General features: G+C 49.4%; 1 protein-coding gene across 3 annotated transcripts in view; it reads right to left on the bottom strand.

Moving 5' to 3' along the window:
- The window catches only part of AMOT (angiomotin), a 48,599-nt gene extending 21,779 nt beyond the window's left edge, over positions 1–26,820 (bottom strand). Inside the window, exons 1-4 of one of the 3 annotated variants that reach the window (XM_087940887.1) lie at positions 26,723–26,820; positions 7,202–7,353; positions 5,611–6,493; positions 274–721 (exon numbers count right to left, since the gene is read on the bottom strand). In XM_087940887.1, the coding sequence (XP_087797013.1) occupies positions 274–721; positions 5,611–6,437 (1,275 nt within the window). In that variant the 5' untranslated portion in view covers positions 6,438–6,493; positions 7,202–7,353; positions 26,723–26,820. Of the gene's footprint in view, positions 1–273; positions 722–5,610; positions 6,520–7,201; positions 7,354–21,684; positions 22,017–26,722 lie in introns of those variants that run through there. The other 2 variants (XM_026703104.2, XM_087940888.1) reach the window with 2 other exon arrangements.
- Positions 26,821–27,024: the final 204 nt, after the last annotated feature.

Raw genomic sequence — 27,024 nt, 5'->3', positions numbered from 1 at the left:
ATCTGTATGCAGATTAAATCAGGACATGGAAGACAGGGGGATGCTGTGGAAATGGGTGATTTGCAACAGCGCTGGCTCCTCCAAAGTACCATCCTTGTGATTGTCAAACGCAGGGCTCCCCCAAACGTGGCCGCTTTAAGACGGGTGGGCTTCAGCTCCCAGTTGACCAGCTGGAGAATTCTGGGAGCTGAAGTCCGCCAATCTTAAAGCGGCCACGTTTGGGGGAGCCCTGGTCCAAAGAGAAGCAGAGGGAAGACACGGGCGTTTCCCTACCTTTTGCAACCTGGCCACTTTCTCATAGCATCCGTCCAGCTCTTGCCGTAGAGACTTGTTCTCCTCGGAGAGGATCTCCACCATCTGCTGGGCCCTGGAGACAATGACATAGGGGTCCACCGGCATCTGCTGGTAGGGGGAAGGGGCGGGTGGGGGCCTGGGCAGGGCCGCATAAGAGTCCACTTGCTGCTGTCCAGTCAGAGGCTGGCAGAACCGGTACAGGTCGCCCTGGTGGATCTGGCTGGGCAAAAAAAGCTGCTGCGTCCGGGGCAGAGAGAAGGGGTCCCCTTGGCTGGGGGTCAGAGGAGGCTGGTGTTGAGACGGAGACAGCCTGGAAGGCGGCAGCGACTGCAGCAGCGTCAGGGACCCCAAAGAGGTCAGGGAAGAGGTCGGGCTGTGGTGGTGGGGAGGCCGTGGCTGGAATGGCAGCTGAATCTCCGGGTTTTGCCTGTCGGGGAGAACCAACACACCCTTTAGACAAGGACGCCGCATTCAGACCTGGACACACACACCCCAGACACGCTGTAGACTTCTTCTGCGCCATCACCATTTGAGCTTTCCTGCTTAGACCTTCCTGAAACAGCAGAGCTCGTCTTGGTTGGGTTATGGTGCCAAAGGCGGTTGGGAATGCATGGCACTAGTCCCAGCTTTGGATGCTCAAGGGATACCTACACCTTGACACAGGACCTCTTCCAACTTCAGTGACAACGTGAACACCTTAGTTGCATGGAACGGACGTAATGAAGCTCCAGACTTACGTACAACTCTGTTTCCAATTTTGTCTGAAAATCTCAACAGGGTCAGGGAATCGTGGCCAAGGTGGTGACCAGGTGGACAAGTCTGAGCAGACTTCACATACATATAAGACATCCATGGATTGTTTAGGGGCGCTGTGCAAATACCACCATTTGCCACTGCCATGGAACGCGGGAGCCTTCGCTGCTGATTGGCGGTTGGATCGATCTCTGAGAACACCACCAATCAGCTGTTCTAGAGGTCGGGGATCCCTGCCACCGTTCACCACCATTTGCCACTGATTGCCGTTGCTGAATGGTGGCAGTGGCGATCGGCAGCGGCATTCCCGCCGCCTAGAACAGCTAATCGGCAGTATTCCAAGAGGCTGAACCATCCACCCATCAGCTGCCCAGCAGTGAAGCCTCCAGTGGTCCCAGCGGAGGCAGCAATGGCAGCATTTCCGGTCGGCCAGCCCACTGATTGGCGGGGCTATGGGAGCCTGGGATCCAGCTGTTGCTCAATTGACCAGCTGGGGAATTCTGGGAATTGAAGTCCACCAGGCATAAAATCGCCAAGGTTGGAGACCCCTGATTTATTGCACCCTGAATGGCCCCAAGACAGGACAACAACTATTTTAAATCGAGAAATTCCCTTTTGTAGCGAAAGGGAAGCGGTGTGCAGCAGATCCCCTTCCAAGACTTCTAAGGGCTCTGCAGCTGCGAAAACAATTGTCATCTAATACTTCCCTAACCCTGTGAATGCAGACTCAGGCATACACCAAGATGCGCTATAAATCCGAGTAATCATTTTGCCTCAAGGGTGGCTGTTCTATGAATCTGAGATTGCCATAGATCATTGAGGGCTGTGAAAACAAAGGAAGACCTGGAAAAATTGGCAACGCAATCCCAACGTAGCAGCCATTTTGGCCAGAACAATAAGCTAGGTATGAAAACACAACAAGTCGCAATTTTGGACAGGTTAGACCGCTTATTGATTCATCGTCTGGTCCCACCAGGACACTGGTGGTTGTGGTCAACAGCTCACCTGAGCTACTATCTCACAGGTGCCTTTTCAGGTACCTGGTACCCACTGTATCCTTCCATCCTCCCCCATCACGACGACGGATGAAGCTTCTTGGAGGAGAAGCAAAACGCCTCTTTCTCCTCCTTCCTCAAGGAAAAAAGAAAGGGAACCAGCCCAGCTGCCTTTTCCAAAAAGCGCCTAGTTGGGACAGCTATGAACTGGATGAGGGAGGATCTCCAGAGCGACTCGTCTGAGCTAGTTTTTCAAGGTGGACGTGTTGAGGGAGAAAACAAACCAGCACCTTCGGTTTCAGCTGAAAGTGACAGAGGTGACCGGGGGCTTCGCTAACCCACTTCCTGGCAAGGAGACCGTCTGCAGTTGCAGGTGGGGCCTAAGTGCCTGGGGTGCAGCCTTCAAGCCAGCTGCGGCTAAACTGTAATTTCTGACATGACAGAAATAAGGCCATAATTAACCCAGAGATGAATTATGTCAATAAAGGTCTGTAGGGATTCTCATTCATCCGGGTCATGGGTTCTCCCAAAGGTGCTTTTTCCGGAGGCAGCTGGGCTTTCACAGGGAACCAGGAGCACCACTCAGGTGGCCCCGAGGACACAAATAAACCTCCCAAGTGGCCTCAATGACTCCCTAAAAGGATGCAAATGACCAGCTGTTTGCAAGGAGTATAAATCCTTCCATTCCCCACCATCCGGTCAGAGCTGAAGAAGCTTTTTGGATGAGGAGTGAAACGTCTTCAAAGGAAAACAAGGAAGTCCAGTTGTCCCTTGGACAAGCATGTCAATAATTTTTCATTAATTTATCTTAAGGCGGAGGGCTTTGAGTTTTTCTTGAATGAATACGCTTAATGGGAATCAAGAGCATTTTATTTCTTTTTCCTAGCCCAAAATTACTGGGTTTTTTGTGCTTCGACACCAAATAGTTCTATTGCAGCTTCAATATTCTCCACAGATAGTCAATAAACCTGGATTCTCGGGTTTATTTAAACCTGTTTTATTGGAAGTTCTTACCAAAGAAGCTTCTCGGGCCTCGTTAAGAGTAAGGACAGGTTCATGATTTTTCTAGGCCTTGTTGGAAACAGGTTTTTCTGGAGGTTTGACTGAACCCTTTTTAATAATAATGAAAACTTCTGTATTTTCAACGTTCAATACTGTTCGATCAGTGTAGTGTTTTATAACTGCAAATATTGTAAACATGTTTACAGTATATATTTTTTTGTAAAAAAATTGCAATAGTTACAATTATTATGCTATTCTGGAAAAATATGTTGAAAGGTGAAAATTTAAAGTTATAAGTAAACTTAGGTTTTATTATGAGTAACAGAATTAGAAGGGACCTTGGTGGTCATCTAGTCCAGCCACCTGCTCAAGCAGGAAACCCTATAAAGCATTTCAGACGAATGGTGGTCTAATCTCTTCTAAAAAAAACCTCCAGTGATAAGAGCATCCGTGATTTCTGGTGGCAGGCTGTTCCACTGGTTAATTGTTCTCACTGTCAAGAAATTTCTCCTTCCTTCCAGGTTGCTTCTCTCCTTGATTAGTTTCCATCTGTTGTTTCTTGTCCTGCCTTCTGGTTCACTCCCCTCTCCTTTGTGGGAGCCCCTCAAATATTGGGAGATTGCTGTCGTATCACCCCCTAGTCCTTATTTTCATTAAAGTAGCCATTCCCAAATCCTGCACTCGTTCTTCGTATGTTTTACCTTCCAGCCCCCTAATCATTTCTGTTGCTCTTCTCTGCACTTTTTCCAGAGTCTCAATGTGTTTTTTTTTAATATTGTGGCGATCAGAAATGGATGCCATATATTCCCAGTGTGGTCTTAGCAAAGCCTTATAAAGTGGTGTCAACCCTTCCCATGATCTTGATGTGCTAGTAGCTTTACTCTGCTCCGGTCCCTCCCTCCGCCCTTCCCGGGCCTTTGTAAACTTTGCTTCCTGGGCTGTTTCAAACTGTTGACAGGCAAAAGGGTTTGGCTGCTGAGCCCAGCACAATACAGTCCCCTGAAAAGGGCTCCGTTTCCAAGCGGAAACTTTGAGAACGGCAGCCCTGTTGTTTACCTGGCCAGATGTTCCCAATGGCCCGCAAAGACTCCTTCTGAAGACACCTGCCAAGGCCTTTCACAAGGCACAGTGTAACCTCCCTTTTTTTCCCTAGTTTTTCCACAGGGAGATCAAAGACGTTTTTCACGACCTCCCATGCATACAAACCGAGCGCCTACGCACCAGCCGGGCACTGAGGTGGAGAAGCAAAGCAGCCATTCCCACAAATATTGGGGGCACCATTCCGCCATGCCCTGAACAGGCAGTGGCTCAACTGCTCGTTCGCATGGTTTACTTGCCAGCGGATTAAAAAAAAATAAAAAAAATAAAACAAAACATCTCTGCAAAACCCAAACCTTTGGCATTTGGTGTGACTGACACCCATTTCCTGTCACGAGAAGGAAACGCAGCCTTTCCTTGCTGGGTCATCAAATTGTTCAGGGGAAAAGGCCGAATTGGCTTGACGAGAGTTTAGTTTCGTCCTCTGGAACAGGAAAATAAATTGGGGCAAACGAGAAGCAAACCACCCTCCACAGCTCACCTTGATCGTTCCGAAGAGCCCCCCCCTTAGAGCAGAGGTCCCCAAACTTGGCCACTTTTTAAGACTTGTGGACTTCAACTCCCAGAATTCTCCAGCCAGCTTTGCTGGGAGTTGAAGTTCACAAGCCTTAAAAAGTGGCCAAGTTTGGGGACCTCTGCCTTAAGAGTCCAGGGCGAGTTTATTCCAAGCAAGACATTGGGGGCACTCTAGTATTTTTTTTTTTTTTTAATATGGTCCCTGATGGCAGATGGGGTGAAGTTCGGGAAGCAGGAAGGGTCTAAAGCACCTCCAAACTTGGCCTCTCTGGAATCCGTGACATCCCTGTTTTCAGGGCCCTGAACGCCACGGCTCAAAACAAGCACTTTCTGTCATGCCCTATTTTCGGTTGGGGGGGGGGGCTCAGGGAAGAGGTGAAAAGCTGGGGTGTGGCACGGTGCCACTGACACGCAACAAAAGCCCCCCCCTCCTTCCCATTGGAGAGAATCCTCCAGAGAAGGGGAGCCTCCAATCCTTAGATCCAACGCTGCCAGAGGTGGGATTCAGCCGGTTCTGGAGGACCGCTAGCATAAATCTTGAGTAGTTAGGAGAACCGGCCAATCCCCCCTCCGATTGGCCCAGCCCCCCTCTATTCTCTGCCTCCCATTGAGTCCCAACTGATGGGCTGGGTCTCCTTTGGTTGCCCTGCCCAGGAGAACGGAGCTGGAAAGCAGGTTAGCGGGGTGGGGAGGGAAGGGGGATTTTGCAGGATCCTTTCCTTGCCACACCCACCAAGCCACGCCCACCACAGAACCGGTAGTAAAAAAAATTGAATCCCACCACGGAACAGTGCCATCCTGGTGCCCGATTGTAACGAGCCCGAATCCCACCCCAACTTTGACCAGGGCCCCTCAAGAACACCTGGCAGGAGAAAGGACAAACCGGCAGCGCAGCGGCAGCTCCCGAAACCTCGGCGCTTGCTTAGGGCCGCAAGGAGCCTGAACCGCTTACCGGAAGGAGCCGTATTCAGGGGGGTGCTGATACCTCATGGCGGGCCCGTCAGAGCGTCCTTGCTGGGGCAGGCGGTGGTCGCTGTAGAAATGCCCAGGATCCAGTGGCTTACAGCCCACGGATGGACTGGAGACGTTCTTGTAGGGGTATTCGGGAGGAGGCCCCCTGTGCTCCAACCCTTTCACCCCGGGCTGCGGAGGGCCTGCCCCAGAGGTCTTGTAGAAGTCATTGGTCTGCTGGGAGGAGAGCGGGGAGAGCGGGGCGCTGGTGACGGGGGCATGGGCCTTCACGCCACTGGTGGCCAGAGACAGCTGCATCAGCCGCTCACTCAGGGAGCGGACGTGCCCCTGCTTGAGGTCCTTCAGTCCTTCATCCTGGTGGACCTTCCCTGGGCTCAGCCGCTGCACGGTGGGGCGCCCTTCGGTCCTCATCTTCTGGTTGGAGACTCCGGTTACATAAAAGGCCGCTCCAACGCTGGCGTGCGGCTGGCCCCTGAAGTACTGGGACTGGACTTTAGCTTCTTCGTAGGTCGGGAGGTCCTCGCCCGTTTGGAGCCTTGGCGAGAGCTGCTTCTCCATGATGCTGTTGTCCATTTGAATCTCCTGGCCCTGGGGCTCTTGGCGAGCAACATGGGTCCCAACGGGGTGGTCCTGGCTGCTCAGCCCTTCGTTGGGAGCCCCGGGGCTCCCGTTGCTGGCAAAAGGCAGGGTGGCCTGCTGGTGCAAAGCAAGGAGGGTGCGGCTCTCGTTGGGGTTCCCATACCGGAGCTGCTCCTGCAGCAAACGCTGTAAAACTGTCGTCGTGGTTTGCTCTTCTGAATTCCTCATCTCCACTGCGGTGCCCCCTGGGTGGAACGCAAAAGGGGGCCGCGGCTGCCCTGGCCCTGCAGGGGGAGAGAAAGGAGGGTTACTGGGGAGCTAATGAGGGTGGAAAGAAAGGCGTGGAGAAAACTTTGAAGATGGGAGAGATCGATAAAAATAGGAGGACCCTCTCACGAAAGGTGACTTTCTTGGGCTCTTTCGGAAAGTCCCCACCTTCTATGGGGACAGGGCTTGAGGAAAGAACCGCCCTTTTCCCAAGTTCTTTCTGAGGGACCCAGGGATACAATAAGGGGCGGCACATCACTACAGCGGGAAGGTCCAAGATGTACACCTCATTTGGGAGCAGATGTTGGAGGTCGGAGGGCTTTCCCTGAGCTTCAGGGCCTTATTTTCCAAGACTGAAATTATCGGCCTGAAAAGGTTGGTGCTCTCCATCCAGGGGGGAATCCGTGGGCTTCGCAAAGAAGCGGACGGTTTAGACAACACACCTGGGACGCCCATTCCGTCCTCCACGTCAGCCTGGCCTGGCCTAGATGCCTTCCCAGGCTTTCCCCTCCATAGGCTCATGCCCTGGGCTGGAGGGAGTAAAAGGTATGAGAAGAACATTTCTCAAGCCACCCTTCGTGGAAGGGCCTTTCTGTAGTTGCTCCGCAGTCAGGGCTTTCATTGGCACTTTCTCGTCCCAAAACGTGATACACGTAAAGCATGAAGGGCCGTGACTGGCGGGGGGGGAAAAGGACCAGCCCTCTCTGAAGGGAAGCACGACTTACTTTTATTGGTGGACTCAGAAGAAGAAGAAGCCCTTCTGAAACATGAGGAGAAGCTGGAGCTTTTTGGCAAAGCAGGAACAGGGGTAGTAGGTCTATTCACGATCTTCCTTTGATTGGAGTTACTCAATTAATTCTTCACCCTTTAGAAAGATCTGAAAACAGGAAAAGGGGAAAATTAAAATTCTCTATATAAACACGTGTGCGTATGTGTGCGTGTGCTTGTGTATCCCCAATAACAAGTTTATTTCCTTAATTTCGAGAAGAAAAGCTGGCCTTGGGACACTGCAACATTTATTTGTTAAATCCTTAATACCTCAGGAGTGTCCTTTTATTTCAACACACACACACACACACACACATATGATTATGGAATCTGCCAAGGTTTTAGTGTTCTGGCCTGAGAATTTGCAGGGTCTAACCAAAGCATCAAACATCTTAGAGGTGAAACGGAGGCCATTTTTAAAATCTTATTTTTATTGCCTACCTCAGCAAAAGTTTTCACAGACTTGCATCTTAAGAATCCGAGAGACCCAGGTGAGAAGGAATTCTAGCCACAGGCAACAACACAGGTGAGACCAGGAAGCAGAATGTACTGAGAGAGGCTTTGGGGCATCGGTCCTCACTGTGTGCTCCATGTACCCCCAGCCAGTCTCCCTCAAATAAAAGGACCTGCTAATCCAAGGAGCAAATTCTTCCCAGGGCAAAGGGAATGGGCCCCCTACCCTTGATGGGGGGTGGGCTTTTAGGGCAACTGAGAAGTCTTTCCACTGAGCTTGGCAGGCCCTTTGCCCAGCCCATTGCAGGCAACAAAAGATTGAATTTGCTACTTGCGGCCACAAAGGAAAGGCATCAAATGGGTGACGAGGAAAAAGGTTTTGCTGTCTCTGTAAAGGACAAGGCATAGAAATAAAGAAAAAAAAAGGGTGAGGGGAGAGGATATTCACCACCAGCGATCCTCACTGCTTGAACCTGCTATCAGTTATGGTTGGATTTGGGTAAAAAAATTGAGGAAGGGCATGAAACTTCCTAATCAATCAAATGTTCTTTATTCTACTTTGAACCAAATTGTAAGGAATAATATCAACCTTTGAACAATTGGGGCTGAAATATTGGCTCACAATATTTCTAATACGCAAAGAGTCAACGCTGTATGAAGCAATTACTATAATAAGAGTGCCAGGACACGAAGACCCAGTTAAAATCCATGTATTGCATGCTTGATGTCTCCAGGGTCAGTTGAGGCTAGGTAATTCCTTCCCCAGTAAATATATTTTGAAGAATTAATGAACATGCAACACTGGAGAAATGAGGTAAGAGGGGGAAAAAAACATGTCTCCTTCATTCCTTGGAAAAGGAACGGAATAAAAACAATCAGGCCATTGCAATGTTTAAAATATGCACACACTGGTTTGAATTAGGAGCGAAGACAACGCAAACAAGCCATGTTTATGGCTTGGTATTCTCAGCGGTTTACTATGAAGTAGAGAAAGTAGATTTAAATGGATGGAAGACCTAAAACTCTGCATTTAAGCAAAATTATAGCTGTTGGTTGGGTTGGGTGGATTAGGAGAATGGTGAGTAAAGTTATGGAATGCTTTTAGAAAGCAGCAAAGAGATGTAGCGATAACAATGGGCATTTTATCTAGACTAGAGAGCTTAACTATGATTAAAACTATATACAAATGACTGTAGAATTCATGTGACCAAACATAGGAAGACAATGAGAGATAACTCATATCTTCTTCTGACTGGCTCCTAAGAGAGCTACTAAAGGACATACACACACACATACACCCCTCCTCAAAGGGCTAGGAGAAGGCAGGAGTGATAGCATCATCAGCAAGTTGAGAAAAATGTCTTTAAAAACACAGTGAAGTAGAACCTAAGCCAACAGTCTCCCCCTCTTCTCCCCAATACTCTAAAAATCCTGAAAATTATTCCTAGGATTTGTCCTAATCAAGAACACTAAAAGAATAGCAAAAGGAATGAAAAGAATGAAAAAGAGGAGAGAAAAGATTCCAACTGAAACATGAGGATAAAAGGCTTAACGTATCAGAAGATGAAACGCTTGTAAGAAAGCTAGAAGTATGACCACAGGATCGTCTTAGTTAGGAAAGAGCCAAGGCAGACGGAAACTCTCCACGAACTCCTGAAATGAAAGCCCAGATGCTGGTGGCTTGCAAAGTACTTCGTCGGAAGGAATCGGTAGAGGAGTGATCAGGCTCCCCTGAAGAGTTAGCTTCGTTCTATCCTTGATGCACAACTAGTGTGGATTCCATACCCATCATTTTGTATCTTGAAATTGCAGTTGTTTCAAGAAGACAGGCCATACTCCACATCAGGGGTCTCCAACCTTGGCAACTTTAAGACTCCTGGGCTTCAACTCCCAGAATTCCTTGGCCAGCTTTGGGAGTTGAAGTCCAGAAGTCTTAAAGTTGCCAAGGTTGGAGACCCTTGCTCCACATAACTATCCGCAGCACTCTGGATCTGCAGAAGATTCCACAGAATTTCCTCTGACGTATCTGTAGCATCTGTCATCTTTGTTGGTCAATGACTGACATCTGTTCATCCTAGCCAGATCTGAAACTAGGCAAACTCTTGTCTAACCATTGCCGCCATACTATGAGAGGGAACTAGGAGTCCTAGTGGGCACCTACATGTGAACCAGCCGCGTGCTGCAGCTGCCCAAAAAAGCCAATGCAGTCCCTATGCATCCATCAACAGAGGGAGAGTATCAAGGTCATGTGAAGTGTCTGTCCCGCTTTATAACGCCTTGGTAACACTAGGAACAACGTGTCCAGTTTTGGTCCTCACATACAAGAAAGATGGTATGGACTCTCTAGAAAGAGTGCCGGGAAGAGCAACCAAGATGATGAAGGAGCTGGAAGTTAAAGTATATGATGAGCAGTTGTAGGAACGGAGTCTGTCTCGTCTAAGGAAGAGAAGGACTAGGGGTGATATGAGAGCAGCCATCCAGTACTTGAGGAACTGTCACACAGAAGAGAGGGCAACCTATTCTTCAAAGCCCCTGAGGGGATGGCAAGACATAATAATGGATAGAAACTTAACAAGGAGAGATCCGAACTAGGACGAAACTTCCGATCAGCAAGAACAATTAGCTGATGGAACAAGTTGCCTCCAGAAGCTGTGGATGCTCTATTGCTGGAGGTTTTTAAGAGACTGGGCAGGCATTTGTCCCCGCTGGTATAGGGTCCCCTCCTCGTGCAGGGGGTGGGACTAGAAGGCATCCAAGATCTTTTCCAACTTTGTTACTTTTTTTTTTGTTCCCTACATTTTTTATGGTTATTTCCCAATTGGAGACCGCCCATGCCTTAAAAGCTTCTGTTTTTCAAATGAGACCATCTATTTCATCCTGCTAACTTGGTCTACCACCAACGGAAAGAACTTTAGAACTTGTTTCGATGTGACACAAGCTGCACCTCCCAACTATCTAGAGTTTGGATAACCACGGTGGCTCATGTGGTTGGGATGCTGAACCAGAAGACCCCCACTGTCAGGTCGGCAGCTCAAAACCCAAGGATCTGTGCTGCGTGACGGCATGAGCTCCATCCATTTGTCCCAGCTCCTACCAACCTAGCAGTTCGAAAGCCTACAACTGCAAAAGGATAAATAGGTACCACTTCAGTGAAACAATAACTGCCACATGAAAGGAGCCGCTTCGGCCTTCTGCTGGGCAACGGCGATGCCACCGGCTAATCCTTTCAACCAAGAAGCACCTGGGCCGGTGCTTCCAACATGAATGTAATAGTAACTACAGTTCGCTTTTCCATTGTCCACTGGCAAACGAATTGTTCTTTGTGAACAAAGGTTTCAAAATACTTCTGCAATGAAAATCATGTAGAATACTTCTACTTTGAAAATACACACTGCAAATTCATGGAGAAGAATGAACACAAATTTCCCAGAAGAAGAATAAACAATGTTCCACCTTCCCCTCAGGGACAAGCACTCCCTGGAAAGGGAAATAAGTTGTCACACCAAAGTAATCTTGAAACTGATTTTACAGAGAAGATTGCATACATAGAATTTTAAGACTGAGTTTGTTCCATTCTGTTTCAAGCACCTTCCACATCTTTCCTTGTGTCTTCTCTCAATTTATCCTGTCTTCTAATACAGTGGTCGCCAACTGGTGGGCCATGGCCCACTGGTGGGCCTCGGGAAAATTTTAGTGGGCCGCAGAGAAATTTCACCCCCAGAGCAATTAATCCAGGCTGTGCAGGAACACAAGGCTGCGCTGCCCACATGACCCGCGGGAACCCTCCCCGCCCACTCACTCCTTACCCGGCAAACTTGCCGGCTAAGTTGCTATTTTTCCTTTTTCCGACCATCAGCTGTTCTGCTGTGCCGGGAGATTTAGATTAACTAGAAAGCAGGAAATCATTGGATTTCTTGCTTTCTAGCTAATCTTTAGATCTTTGGCTCTGCTTTTAAGCACAGCCGAACCTCCCTTAGGACTGAAGGTTCCGTTATTCAGTGCAGACTCACAGCAAGCAAATTTTATGTGACAGACTGAGCTAACTGATGGCAGATAGATAGATCACTGAATGATTCTGTGAGCAACTCAATCTGCCTGCCTGCTTTGCCTGATTTTGGGTAAAAGTTGTTCTTTTTTATAAAAAAAATTAACATTTACACACAAGGTATGTTGTGAGTTAATTCTGTGAGTTTGCTTGCTAGCAAATGTTATGAGTTTGCTTGCAAGCAAATTTTATGTGACAGACTTAGCTAGCCGATTTCTTGCTTTCTAGCTAATCTTTAGATCTTCAGCTCTGCTTTTAAGCAGAGCCAAACCTTCCTTAGGACTGAAGCTTCTATTTATCATTGCAGACTCAGGTACACAATGGCAGATAGATAGATCTCTGAATGAATTTGTGATTCTGTGAGCAACTCAATCTGCCTGTCTGCTTTGCCTGATTTTGGGTCAAAGTTGCTCTTTTTTATAAAAAAATCAATATTTATATAAATATTTATAATATTTACATACAAGCCATGCCCAGCCAGTTACATGACCACCAAGTGACACCCACAAATTAGGCCACACCCACAGAAACAATTAGTGGTCCCTGGGATTTAAAATTATGAGTTTGATGAGGTCCAAAAGGTTGGCGACTCCTGTTCTAATACTTCTTCATACAGGACTTTTCTTTTCTTTTCATGCAATGATACTCACTCTCGTTTCTTTCACTTCTTTCCTTTTTTTATATATGTATCCCTCCCCCACAAAGATTCACTCTCAACTCTATCAAAATTATCTCCCACATTCCGTGTAGCTTTTTCATTATAAATATCCCACTCAACCACTCTTTTAATTTTATATTCATTACCTCACCATTTGAATATTCATGCTTAAACCTCATTATTTGAAACAAACATCTTTTTAAAGAGATACTCAAACATCAATCACTATTCTCCTCCACTCTTGGCCCGCTGTATCTTCTTGTTTCATTGCCACTCATACAGTCTATTCATGTCATTCAGAAAAATATCCACCTTACTGCTCTAGTTCATATTATTTTGAAATGTTACACAATTCTCCCAAAAGCATGTGTTTTTTCCCCTTTCGATATCATTATTTTTTTAAATGTAAGATGCAACTATCACCAACCTATGAACTTCTACATTCTTAGCACTCTAGATGACACCAATTCAGTTTCTCAATATGTTTTAGCTCTTTTATTCAGAATTAAAATTCCCTCATCAGGGATTCACCAACTCTGCTCCCTCAGGACAAACCCTTTTCAATCAAATCTATTACTTCCTTCTTTTCTCTTTTAGCTTTAAAGACCCTCAACATCGCTGCTTTTATTCCATTTCATTCTTCATTCATGCTTCTTACAATCCATCTTATTACATTCCAGGTTGCAACTGTCCATGTTGCACTGTCCAGGCTCATCACCAGATTATATATTGGCCTCCATAACCCCACCATGTCCTTTATGAACAATCTTCAAATAATGTTTTGAGAATGCTACATTATGATCCTTGGTGTTACTGTCCACACAAAGGGCCCCGTGGTACACTGGAGCTTTTGCAAGACCTTTTGCCATTCCAAATTACGGTAAAAGTCATTAAAAGTTGATGAATGGTAAGAGAACTAGGCGAACAGCAAGAGGTGACAAAATAACAAAAGTTGGACAGACTGAGAAATGGGGACATAAACAGAAGCAGATAATTGTTTCTATACTTGCTTCCAGCTTTCCACAAAACTGAAGCAAAAGAATTCGTGATAAACAGGAAGCTATTTTGAGAACTTATATTTGAAACTAGACAAGTGATCACAATGAAACGTTAGTGAATGCTTTTAGAAAGAGAAAAGGCCAATCACGCAATCATCTTCAATTAAGCAAACAGTGAAGTTGGAAGGGCAAAGGGTTGTGCCAGGATTCTCATCTTACATGTGGCTTCCCCTTTCTTCCCCAATTTCTCTGTCTCTCTGCCAACTATGATTCAGATGAAAATACAGGTGTGGCATCAGCAGGTGCATGGATGGAGGCCAGATTTTACATCCTCATTCCATTCCTTCTCCCTTGGCTGATTTCTCTCACTAACTCGAAACAAGCAGCACAACGACTGGCCATAAAAGCACGCCTTCTGCACTCGGTAGGATCTTGACTTCCAACTGCTAAGGACATATTGTTCCAAAGCCAGGCAATCGTTTGTAGATATTTAATCCATAACTGAAGAGTTCCTTGTTGTTAAAGGTCAAACTTTGCACTGCCTCGATGACTACAATGCTGCCAAAGTGTTTGCTAAGCCATCAGAAAGGCTGTGAGAACTTGAACACCCCAAAATACTTTAAGTTGGCCTGATCCTGCTTGACATTTCTATAACATCACTGGATGCTTTTTATAATGTACCACATTTTAGCCCAATTTCCAAAAAGTGGTGCGCTGGGCATACAGGCATTCTTCCCCTTGTAAAGTCCAATCCTAATGTATGAATACCTGGGATTAAAGGAAGGCGTTCACAAGAAAGCCAGCACTGGATTTGCCACCTGAAACAAAAGACTTGATAAAAGAAAAGCTTTTTCTGGAAATCCCAAACAGAAACCCAGGGACCAAACACTTCAACCAAGCAAGGTCTTGCCCCACTGTGACCCAAAATCTTCCAAAAAGGAATAGCAGAGCATTGCCATTTAATATTTAGACTGTTCTTTTATTCTGTTCTTCAGGATTTTAGGTCCGACTCCTCTTAGCAGCCACATCCCACAAGCATTCCAAGAATGCACTGGCGTCATTCTCCTTTCTTCCAGTGGTTTGGCCATCCCTTTGCTAATTTAGACCAGACCTACGTGCTGGGCTGACCATTAATGAAAACCAGATGAGATCATTCTCCAACCTTCAAGCGCTCCAAACTCTCCTCCAAATTCATCAAGAAAGAAACAGAAATGCTTTCAACAAAAACTCAGATCTTTCTCATTGGCGTAAAAAGTATTTAAAAAGTGTTAAGCTGCATGGGGCGGATCAAATAACATACATTCTAGCCAGGCATTTATTTACTGTGGGTTTTCCCTTCCCCAGATGGACTTCAGCTGTTGACATGGCTCCTAGGATTATTACCATGAAAAGTCTGCTTTACAGATGTCAGAATCTCTGGCCCAAAATATTTTAGACAAGTATTTAGGAGTCTCTTGCGACGGAGCCTGTACACAAATACCACAATAAATGAATACAATTCAATGAAACAATCTGTGAGGGAACAGACAGGTAGCCCTGAACTGACGACCACAACTGAGGCCAAAATCTCCACTGCTGAGGGAGACGTGGTTAAGTGAGGTTTGCCCCGTTTTACGTCCTTCTTTGCTTTGCTAACTTCCCCATTGACTTTGATGGTCAGGAGGTCACAAAAGGTGCTTACAGGACTCTGAGACTCCACATCTGTCATAAATAGGAACCAGGTGTCAAGCAGGCCCTGGGGAGGCTGCAACAGTCGTAGGTGTGAAAACTGGTCCTCAGCAAAGATGGGATTCAGCCGGTTCTGACCACTCCTGGAGAACCGGTAGCAGAAATTTTGAGTAGTTGGGAGAACCAGCCAATCCCGCCTCTGATTGGCCCCGCCCCCTCTATTCTCCGCCTCCCGAGTCCCAGCTGATTGGCTGGGCCTCCTTTGGTTGCCCTGCACAGGAGAACAGAGCTGGAAATCAGGTTAGTGGGGTGGGGAGGGAATGGGGATTTTGCAGCAACCTTCCCCTGCCACGCCCACCAAGCCACACCCACCAAGCTACGCCCACAGAACTGGTAGTAAAAAAATTTGAATCCCACCACTGGTCCGAAGTCATTTTTCTCAGTGCCACTCTAATGTCAAAATAGTCACTAAACGAATTGTTGTAAGTCGAGGACTACCTATATTTGTAGTTGCTCCAGTGCAGGGGCTCCCGTCCTCACTGGATCCACACAAAAGATGTCATGGAAATTCTTGGGCAAGAGGACCCAGGCCCTATCATTTACAAGTCACTTATTATTAACATGTTATGCGAGTCCAACCAATTGCATCTCATTCAATACACCTCGATCAAACAAATCCCGGCCTGGATGACTTTGTCTGAAGCACACATCCAGATTTCTGCCTCCAAGAAATACCACGGGTGAAATCGGTAGGACTTTTAATCGTGAATTCAGTCAATAAAGTTATACCCCACCCTTCACCCAGGAGCTCAAGGCAGCTTCTAGTTCAGGGTTGTGGGTTTTGTTTCGGTTTTTTTCAACTTCAGCAACTCTGATAAGGCACAAGAATTCTGGGAGTTGAAGTCCATTCATCTTAAAGTTGCTGAGATTGAAAAATGCTCTTTTAGATGGAGCTCTAATTGTTTTTTGTTTTTTTTTATCCTGTAAGAAATCCGGGAATTGAATTATGCTGGAACAAGGTCTGGCCCGGGATCACTCAGGGGTGAATGTGAACAGATCACTGAACAGCAATTACGCCTATCCCAGAGGTCTCCAACCTTGGGCACTTTAAGACTTGTGGACTTCAACTCCCAGAATTCTCCAGCCAGCAGTTCAGCCAGGAGTCCACAAATTTGAAGTGGCCAAGTTTGGGGACCCCTGATCTAAACAGAACCATTGGCTAGGACCGAAGAAGCCATGTTTCCCTTGAAGCCTTACAAGATAGAGTGATAAACACGGCTCACTTTTGGAAAGCTTTAAAAGAGGACTAGATCAATTCAAGGGAGATGATTATATCAAGAACTTTTAGTCTCAAACACACAGTGTGAACTTATTTAATACTTGGGCTCCATTCACTCTCATCATAACAACTCTGAGCAGCTTACAAATACCCCAACATAGTATTTTGGGTGAAAACACAACCAAGGAGCTTTTTAAAAGCCAGGGACACGTCCTCTCTATGTAGCCTGCTTCATCTGAAAGGTCTTCAAGAGGGAGCCTTGTGCTTCTGCCGGACATGCATTTGGGGAAAAACACAGGGGGGCTTTTCTGGTCTCGGTGGTTGATCTGGAATCTATGATAGGCCAGGCCAGGATGACTTCACCTTGTAGCCTGACCATCGGTGGTCAGGGAAATACCCTGGCTTTATGCTTCATCCTAAGCTATGAATTTGAACTGTAACTTAGCTTTCCTTGACCATGAAGTTCAGACTAAAATGTAACAGCAATCTATAAAGTTGGGTCCGTATAGCTAAAGTTAGCTAAAGAAATAAACCATGTTATGTCTTAAACTTAACTTCTATGATTCACTCGGTCCTGTCTGATGAAAGCAGAATCTTATTTCTGAATTAGGCTTAGTATGGCAAGTGTTCTTGTTCTTCAAATGGATTTAAAAAAAAAAACCTATGAGCATTCATTTAGCCAACTTTAATGTTTTAAAGCAATCTTGCCGCCTTATCTGAATGTTACTTGTATTGTTAACTGCCCTGAGCGGAAGTTGGATGGACCCAAGCATACCAGCCGCAATGGCCAGAAGTCCAACTTGTGGGCCAGCAAAAGTCAGAAGGGAAAAGGCAGCTTTTGGGGGCGGGAGGGGGGGAAGAGAAGTACAATGGCTGCCTCCGTCCTGTGCTAAGCCTGGAAGCGGCTTTCTGTTCTGCTGCTTCATAATGTACAATGGATAATGATAGCAGGCTTTTATTAAGAGCTCAATTTTCCCTTAAGGAAAATCTGTGCAGTATGACAACTTGGAAAACTGGCTTTTTAAATGTCGGTTATTAAGTGCAAAAACAGCCCGGAATCAAACTTGGCTTTTACAGGTTATGAAGACACATCTATCGTATTTTTCTTGGTGAGAAAACTGAAATGGTTGGCTGCTCCCTTCTCCGGGGATATCTTTTGGCTTTTCGGTTTAGCCCAGGGGCCTCCAACCTTGGCAACTTTAAGACCTGTAGACTCCAACTCCCAGAATTCCTCAGCCATATTTGCTAGTTGTGCCCTGGGAGTTGAAGTCCACAAGTCTTAAAGTTGCCAAGGTTGAAGACATTTGGTTTGGCCCATAGCCCTGGAGCTCTTCCGCCGCCTCTCTCTCCACTACTCATCAAGTTCAACCTGCTTAGAGCGTGCAGAGATTATCCCCTTTCTGATAAGCCTCTTTCTCACCTGGGAAGGTGGGAATCTGGAGATAATCAGAGATGAAGGCATGCAGGCACTCAAAGCAGTAGCTGCCCGGAGCTAGTTCCACCCTCTCCTCTTGTGGTCCAAGATAGCTATTTCAACAGAACCTGGGAGGATCTTTGTTGTGCCCTGAACAGTAGAGGCTGGGGAATCCCCGTAGGGCATCTTTGGGCAGGAAGCGAAGCTTCCACCTTCCAAAGTGACCGGGCCACCAAAGGCCACCCCGTGCCTTAACCAAACCATCTTCGTTAATGTGACACAAGGGGGAAATCTATGGTGGGAATGTAACCCCCTTTGCCAAGTTTAATTCAATAAAGAATAAATGTAAAAAAGAAATTATGATAATTCTGTCCTGGCTTATCCTTTGGTGTTTTTTTTGAAGGGTGGCTCCTGTCGGGTACTCAAAAACCTAGCCTGGCTCTAAAGCCAGCAGCTGTGCCCTAGCTAAATGGCACCTCTTAGTACCGAGGAAGATCACTTTTATGAAAATTGACATTTAAAATGAACATTCTTTTTAACAGGCAAAGAGGAACACGCGATGTCACAGGAATGCCTTTTAGAAAGGAATTGTTTTTTGCGTTAGGTTTTGATGGTACTAAACCAGGCTAATATTTACTGTGGAGGGACAACAGATGTGATCAGCTCTTGTGCAACTGCCATCTGACATCCGTGGCCTAATTTCTGGGAAAGGATGGCCAAAAAGAATTTAGAAAGCATTTGTGCGGCCACAAGATGCCCAACCTTCTGCAGGGGAAGTGAAGAGGTCTGGAAAAGATTTAACAGGTACAATATCCAAGTCTTCCATTATTGATGACATGCATTTAACTCGCACCAGGATCCCCAGAAGAAACACAGAACTGTACTAGAGCCAGGTAATTTTCTGTTTTAGCAACAACAGCACCCAAAAAAGAGAGAGAGAGAGACTCCTTTGGCTTTCTCCAATGCAATCCTTGAACAGAATTCAGGTAAAGCTAAATTCACCGCACACACTGCCTGTCACTGATCAGCAGCTGGTTTCAGCCTGGTCTCCATCAAACACCTGGAGCTGGAAACACTAGTTCAAGGTAGGAGAAAGCCATCCAATTCTCTCTAGACCACTTGGGTAGCTCTGGAATGGCCCCCAGGGCAGCTTCTCCACTGCTTTGAGGGTACAAAGGAAGTAACACTTACTAAAGCCCAGCTTCAGTCAAGAATGAGATCGGAGTGAATAGCAGTGTCACTTGCCAGATAGAAAAAAAAATAAGAGTAGCTGTTCTGTAGCTTAAACAGAATATTTTGCATCCCGGGAATGAGTAGTTCCTCATCTGCTAGTTAGGAACAAGAAAAAATGAAACTAACTGATCACATAGAATAAGCAACAGATCGCAGATATACAGATTGCAACTTTTTTAAAAAAATCCAATTGCAAAACCTGAATAAAACATCTTCCCAATTTTAGACAGTATTATATACTACCGTCTTCTTTACTTATGAAGGTGCAAATGTACAGGTAGTCCTCAGCTTACGACCACAAAGGAGCCCAAAATGTATGTTGCTATGTGAGAAATGTGTTAAGTGAGCTTTGCCCCCATTTTATAACTTTTCCTGCCACCGTTGCTAAATGAATCGCTGCGGTTGTAAAATTAGTAATCCGGTTGTTAAGTGAACCTGGCTTCCCCATTGACTTGGCTTGTCCGAAGGTCGCAAAAGGGGATCACGTGACCCTGGGGGATGCTGTGGCCGTCATAAATGTGAGTCAATTGTCAAGCATCTGAATGTAAGTCATGTGACCACGGGCAGGGGGATGCTACCATGGTCGTAAGTATGAAAAATGGTCATGTCAGTTTTTTCAGTGCCATTGTATCTTCGGTCAGTAAGTGAACTGTTATCTGAGCTTGAACCTTCAGATATCCGAATCCATTTTAAACAGAACTGTGTCCATCCCACAGAAAAATTCTTCACACCCATCATCTTGTTAGAATCCAGAGGTCTCCGTCCTTGGCCACTTTAAGACTGGTGGACTTCAAATCCCAGAATTCCCCAGTCAGCTTGGCTAGTTGTGCCCTGGGAGTTGGTCCACCAGTCTTGAAGTGGCCACGGTCGGAGACCCCTGTGTTAGACGACTAGCATCAGAGGTGTGACTTCATAACATAGTAAACACACTGCACATAGAGTGCAGTCCAAACTTTCTACAGCACCGCATTTCTTTTCTATGCTGACTCAAGGAGCATCCCCAAGGTGAGAGGGGAGGCCTGCCACATGAGCTACGGGGGGTTATGGGAATTGAAGTCCAACGGAACAAAGGTCCAGGACACCATCCAAAGGGAAGCCAGTTAAAATGGTACCCGACATCAGCCTTTCTTAAGAAGTAGTTTGGTTAAAAACTAATTATTTTCACCTAAAAGTTGCTGCTCCATGAACTGGGAGGCTCATTTTTAAAATGATTTATTTTAACAAGCCCTTGGCACAGATTCCTTGTTGCAAGCTAGCATTCCGCCAATAAACTTCTCCAAACAATGGCTTTCCCACTGCAACGAAGTGGCAACAAAGGTGGAAGTTTGTGTCCATGTAGCAAAAGCCCAAGGGCTGAGAGATTCCCCCACTGGAGCCGAGCCCAGCAAGGGCCGGGCCTTGGCCACCAGACCACCTTTTCCAGACCTGTCCTACCCAAAATTCAAGGAGGGCCCCGCTGCAAAGAACCCGGCCGGGGTCACACCCTACTGTGGGAACTCAGAAGCCTCTCGTGGGGTGGAGCACCTGCCTCACAACATTCCTCTTCTCCCTGCCCTGCCTCCCAGTCTGGGAATAACCCAAGATGGAGCTTCCCAATGTCTACGTCAGGAAGACCGGCACAGGGGTCTCCAACCTGGGCCATTTCCAAGCCTGGCGGACTTCAACTCCCAGAATTCCCCAGCCAGTGCACCAGGCTTAAAGTTGAAGCTTTGCTGGCTGGGGAATTCTGGGAGTTGAAGTCCGCCAGGTTCAAGTGGCCCAGGTTGGAGACTCTTGCCCTAGGAGATGCTTTGCGTCCAAGAGCCGTCCATCAGTGGCATCTGACGGCCGCTTGGGTGATGTCCCTGGCCCAGATTCCCTATCGCATCACTTCCCAAGAGGGCTCCAGGTCCTCGGTTTACCTCAAGCTGGCAATTCCGTTCTTTCCTCCATGCGCTTGGGTCCAAGACACCCAAGGGGACCCGCTATGGCCAGAATTGGCCAAGGTCACAACCGCCCTGGGCCCAACACCACCCTGCCCACGACTACCTGCCTCCTCACAAGGCCCCCTCAGCCCTTCCCGTCTCTGGGCAACTGAGCAGAAAGCCCCCCCTTCCCCCTCCTTGATTGCCGGGGATCTCCTGGTGCAGCCATGCAGAGCCCAGCCCGGATGAAGCCTCCTCACTTGGGTTGCAGCCAGCCAGCCGGGTCCCCCTGAGACCGAAGGGGGCCCGGGCTTGAAACCGTGCAGAGAGAGCAGAGCGAGCAGAGCGGATGAACAGGGTTGGAAGGGACCCTGGAGGTCATCTAGTCCAGGCCTCTCCAACCGGAGCCCCTTGAAGCCTTTACCGGCTGGGGGATTCTGGGAGTTGAAGTCCCCCCCAGGCTTCAAGGGGCCCCGGTTGGAGAGCCCTGAGCTAGACGAAGCTTTGCCCGCCCGGAGAAAGGCCGCGCTCGGTCAGGCCGATAACACCCCCCCCACCCCGCCTTCCCGGCCGATGGCGGCGCCGTCAAAGGGGCCCCGAGGCCGCAGCCGAGGCCGGTACGACCGAGTCCCCTCCACCCCACCCCCCCGTCTCTGGCCGGCCTCGGCGCCCCGTTGCAAGCCGCTGGTCCCGCGCGGGGGCTCCGCTTCCGAAGCGCCCCTTTCCCGCCAGACGGGGAGCCGAAGCCCGCGGGCTCCGGAGGGCGCCTCCCACCCAGCGAGCCTTACCGGGGAGGCGGAGGGGAGTCTCGGCTCGGCGCTCCTGCGGCCGGGACAAAAGAGGCCGGCCCAGCGTCCCCGGGAGGCCGAGAGCCCATCGCCGCCGCGTCCGTACGAAGCTCGGCCAGCCCGGAGCCAGCAGGAGGAGGAGGCGGCTGCGGCGGAGGAGGCGAGGCAGGCGGGCGCCCGACGTCTTCAGCGCCGCGCCCGGGGCTCCATGGCTGGGCGAGGCGGGCGAGCGGCGGCGGCGGCGCAAGGAGGTTGGCGAGCCCGTCGCCCCGGCCGCCCCGCGGTGCAGCTTCTTCCCCCCCGCTCGCGGCGCCAGCGGGGCGGGCAGGAAAGGATGCCCGGAGCCGCCCGCCGCCCGTTCACTGGCCCGCGCCCGCCCCGACGCCGACGCCGGTTGGCCGGCCGGCCTGCCACTCCCGCTTGCGGAGAAAGCGGGGAGTGGGGGGCAGCCAGACAAGGGACCATTGTCCCCGCCGGGCCGAGCCCCGGGCGCCCCCCGCAGGCCACGGGCCGGGGGAAAAGGCGCAGGCGCGGCCCGCCGGGGTCCCTGCCGGCCTGGGCTAAGGCTCCGGCCGGCTCTCCCCCCACAACACCCGGGGCCCAAAGGCAGCCGAGATGCCCGAAGGACGTGCGGAGGGGCGCTGGGCAGCCTGGAGCTTTGGGGACGTTCCTAGCGGCGCCCGAGAGAGCTCGGCTGCTCAGTGGCCCTGCCGGGGATGAGGGGGCTCTCGGTGGGACCCCCGCCGCACCCTTCTGCCCCCCAGGAAGCAAGGGAGGGGCGAAGGAGGCAGGGAGAAGCCCCCGAGCCCCCGTCCCAAGGACCCGCCGGAGTCCGCAGCCCCTTACCTCCGCATTTCCCCTCTCCAAACAGCCGAAGGGCCCCGGGTGCTTGGCCGGGAGAGACGGGGGGTGGAAGCTCTTCCCAGCGCCTCCTCACTCCCCCTCGAGCCAAGTGCGGGAGGCGGAGTGGAGGGGCTCCTCGGAGGCCGGACCCTCCCAGCCCCACTTAGACCATTTCCCCCAGAAAGAGGCTCGTTTCCCTTCTGGCAAAGCTCAAATCCCTTCCGGACGTTTTGATCGCAGGACACGCGGGGCCCTCGGTTCAAGCGACCCAAATGGCTGAGCCGTTAGTGGAGCTCTGCTGGAGGGGCGCTTTAACCAACATCCCCCCCCCCAATAACCGCGGGGGGGGGGATGACGTGCAGTGGCCGCCAGAAGGCCAGGATACAGACTCAGGGGAGCCTGGTAGCTTTGATAGATCGATCCCTTTGTCCCAAAGGCTTGCATGTTGTCCAACTTGCAACAAGTTGGAGAGGGAGAAAGCCCAGGCCATGTTCTTCCAGCTGTGTCTTGACCAGGGACCCCCACTTCCATCCTTGGACAGAGAGACAGCCAGGAGGTGTGTGAAGTGGCCCCTTGAAGGGCTGTCACGGGGCAGGGGGAGAACTGCATAGGTCAGGGCTCCCCAAACTTGGCCACTTGAAGACTGGTGGATTTCAACTCCACTCCAGAATTCTCCAGCCAGCTATGCTGTTGCCACCACTGCTAATTTGCTGTCATGCCATTATGGGGGGAGTCATTCATCTGATAGAAGCATTTGTACTCTGCTTTGCAGATTTGCTGAAGACGCAGTCCCCAATCATCTGCATTCAAAGTATATTTTAAAGCGCTAGTGGAGCACTGAAACATATAGTAGAGCCAGCTTGGTCTAGTGCAGTTGGTGTCCAACCTTGGCAACGGTAAGACTTGTGGACTTCAACTCCCAGAATTCCTCAGCCAGCTAAGCTGGCTGAGGAATTCTGGGAGTTGAAGTCCACAAGTCTTACCGTTGCCAAGGTTGGACACCACTGGCCTAGTGGCTAAGGCAGGGGTCCCCAAACTTGGCAACTTGAAGACTTGTGGACATAGCTGGCTGGAGAATTCTGGGAGTTGAAACCCACAAGTCTTCAAGTTGCCAAGTTTGGGGACCTGCCGTAGGTAGAAAAGGAGCAGCCAGGTCTACGGTCCAGTTAGGAGGATTTTTCGGGTTAGGCTTGCCCGAGTGTCCTGGAGGAGTGGGGGCTCCATCCTGGGAGGTTTTCAAAGAAGCCTGGGAGGTCATTGGTCTGGAATGGTTCAGGGATTTATGACATTCCAGCTTCCAAAACCAGAAACATTTCCCATCCTATCACAACGCAGAGTTCCCTTTAGCCAGTTAAAATCAAAAAGCTTGCCACTATTGGGTAAAGCAGTTCTCACCTTTTTTTCATTTCTATGAATCTTGGTTGCATGCTTGCTTTCGCCCTGCACAAAATGGCCACTTTTTAATGCTTTTTATATGCTTTCTTATGTGACCGGCTGATCCTGAGGAGGGAATCAGAAATGTTCCTCCAGGCCGTTTCATAAAGCACACAAAAAAGTGCCGGCCTTGGCCATTGTGGAGCAGGGGGTGGGGGTGGGGAAGCAGCTTTGGCAACCATCTTCCTTTCAATGGAAGGAAATAAGAGCGCGGTGAAGGTTTTGCTGAAGAAAGCCTGGCCAGGAGACTCGAGCCAAGCAGGAAAAGAGCAAAGAAAGAAAGCAGGACATCCCAGGCCTCTTTTGCCAAGTCCGCCCCCCTGTCCCTTCCAGCCTTCCCAAGCCACGGCACATGCTAGAGGAAGGAAGTTTGCAATTTTTCCATGAATAGATCATGCTACAATGTCAGAAGGCAGGAAAGGCCACAGGAAGAACGCTGAAAAGCCACTCCGCTTCAGCCAGGTTTTCAAGTTACACAATGAAGCAAAGGGTTACTTCGGATCCAGAGAAAGGGACCCAGAACAGAAGGATGGCTTTGAAAGCCATCAGAGTCAAGAAGGCCCCACAGGGCCTTTGCGGGTGATGCCCTTGTCCTCCAGAGGAATGCCGCTGGGAGACAAACACCTCTGGCCAAGAGGGGCGGGGCTGAACAAAGGCACCCCAAAGGGGACACGGCCCCACAGATTCAACTTCTCCAGCGTTTTCCAGAGGGGCAAATGTTTTTTGCAGCCACATCGGCCGACTCTTGCAGCACCTTAAAGATAAACGGATGAACCGTTGCGTAAATGTGGGGGGGGGGTTCAGTCCCACAAGTAGAGTCCAGCTGAGCAGTGGGGAAAGTGGAAAGGATGGGAGGCAACCAAAGTCCTGTATAAGGTCCGGCATAAAGCAACAGGGCACGTATTTGTGCACTGGGAGAAACTGGGAGGACTAAGAAACTTCACCCCGTTTCCACCCAAGAGAATCTACAAAATCCTCCAATACAGGTAGCCCTCAACTTATGACTTCGCAACCATGAAATGTTACCACAGACCTCTCCAGGGCTACTAATGACCTGGATTCAATGTTCAGGTGACCACTTTTTCCCATGCAATGATCGCACTGCGGGCACTTGGAAACCAGACAGCTGTTTATCGTACTCAGTGGTCACTCAGCCCCATTTCTTTGTTCCTAATGGACCACATCTGTCTTGTATGTAATAGATATTTATTTGTCTCAGTTGCAAAACACACAGCCTTTAAATACAGAGCTGCAAAATCTCCTAACCTGTTGGGTACAGTCAGGCGAATGGTGCTTGGCCAACCCTATGTATCTATCACAGGTGCACACACCTGGAATCATGTGATCACAACAGGTGACCTTCCCGATTGTCTTCCAACAAGTAAAGCCAATGGAAGGAGCCAAACTCGCCTAAAAACTGATTTGTGTAACAACAGCAGTGATTCATCTAACCACCATGGCAAAAATATTATAAAATCAGGTGTGACTGAAACAGCCATCTTGTTCCAAGTGTGGTTGTAAGTCAAGGCCTAAAGTGGCCCTTCAGTCCGTGTCTTACGCTGTAGCCAACAGCAAGAAAACAACTGGCTTCCGGGGTTTGTGCAAGATGGCTTTTCTGTTAAAAACCTCCAGATTCACAACCCAAAGTCCAAGAACCCCTTCGAAATAAAGGAATGGTAGTAGACATTCAGAGAAATAAGGACTAGAGTTCCAAATTGGCCAAATCATGGTTTTGGATAAAAACTGCATAAAAATAAATCAATAGCTGAATAAAATCACCATTCACTTTTTTGTTAATTTCAGTGGTCTAATAAGATAGCAGTGAATTGCTAATATTATTAAAACAAGGAGAAACTCCTGCTAATCCACCAGAAACCAGCCCAGGATTTATCCCTGGATTGGTCTTCTGCTCCACTATCTAGGCATCAGCAACCACAAATAGGGTGTTGCCACAAATGTTAGACCACCCGAATTGCTCAAGTGGCTGTTAGGGAAATGCATGGGTGGCAGGGTCAAAGGACCACTTTTAGCCACAAAGGCAAAAGGCAACCCATTTAGGACAGAAAGCAGGGAGCAATTCTTTTTGTGTGCCAATCTCAGGAGGAGGAGGAGGAGGAGGTTCAGTCGAGTCCGGTTCTTGGTGATTTATGGGCCTGGTCTCTCCCCACTTCCCACTCTTGCACTCTTCCAAGCTCAGGAACTTCCCCCTCCGGCCACTGCTGGAGACCAGACGACGGAAGAGCTGAAGAGCCTTCCACTGAATCCAGCCAGGACATTCTCATTGAATCACAGCATTGGAAGAGACCTAAAAGACCATCAAGTCCATCCTCCTCCACACTCACGTTCTCACCCGCAGCGCTGGCCCGGAGGAGGGACGGACGGAGCCGGGCGGAAGGGCCCCGTGGCTCCCCTTCGCTCCCAGCCAGGCTCTCCCCCCAACGCCCAGCCGTGGCCCAGAAGGCAGGGGCGTCCTGGTCCAGGCGGGGCGATGCATCCCAGGGGAAGGCGGCGCTGCCCCTCCCCGCCCCCGCCTCACCTGGCCGGGGCTTGAGCGCGCGGGGGTGGGGGGCGGGCCCTTCGTGCCCCCAGGTGCGCCTTCCCTCAGGAGGATCCCCGGCGGCCCCTCCTCCCGCCGCCGCGCCCGCCCTCCCGCGGGACCAGCCAGCGCGCTCGACCCGCCACTCCGCGGCCTCCCGCGGATGCAAAGCCCAGCCCCGCAAGCCCCGCTCCTTCCGGGCCTTCTTACCGCGGGCCTTCTTACCGCGGGCCTCCCGCTCGGCTCCTCCCGGGCTCCGGCGCCGCTGTTCCCCCGGAAGAGACGCGAGGGGCGCCTTCTCCGGTTTCCGCCGCCCCGGTTTCAATGAGGCTTCCCGACGTACCTTGCGAGGCCAGGTATGCCGCAAAGGCCTTCGGGAAATGAAGTTTCCCGCTATCCCGCCAGGGCCTCTCCAAGGCGGCCTTTGCCGGGCCAGAGTTGGGGGGTCTTCTCGGTCCGCGACGCCTTTCTTTTGCGCACCCCTCACGCTACAAGTCCGGGCGGGGAGCCGGAGGGCCGCGCAAGGT

This window comes from Pseudonaja textilis, chromosome 12 (assembly GCF_049901715.1).
Source record: "Pseudonaja textilis isolate UNSWEBS1 chromosome 12, rPseTex1.2, whole genome shotgun sequence".
Classification (NCBI taxonomy): Eukaryota; Metazoa; Chordata; class Lepidosauria; order Squamata; family Elapidae; genus Pseudonaja; species Pseudonaja textilis.
The sequence above is the reverse complement of the archived record's forward strand: the minus strand, read 5'-3'. Positions and strand labels throughout refer to the sequence as shown.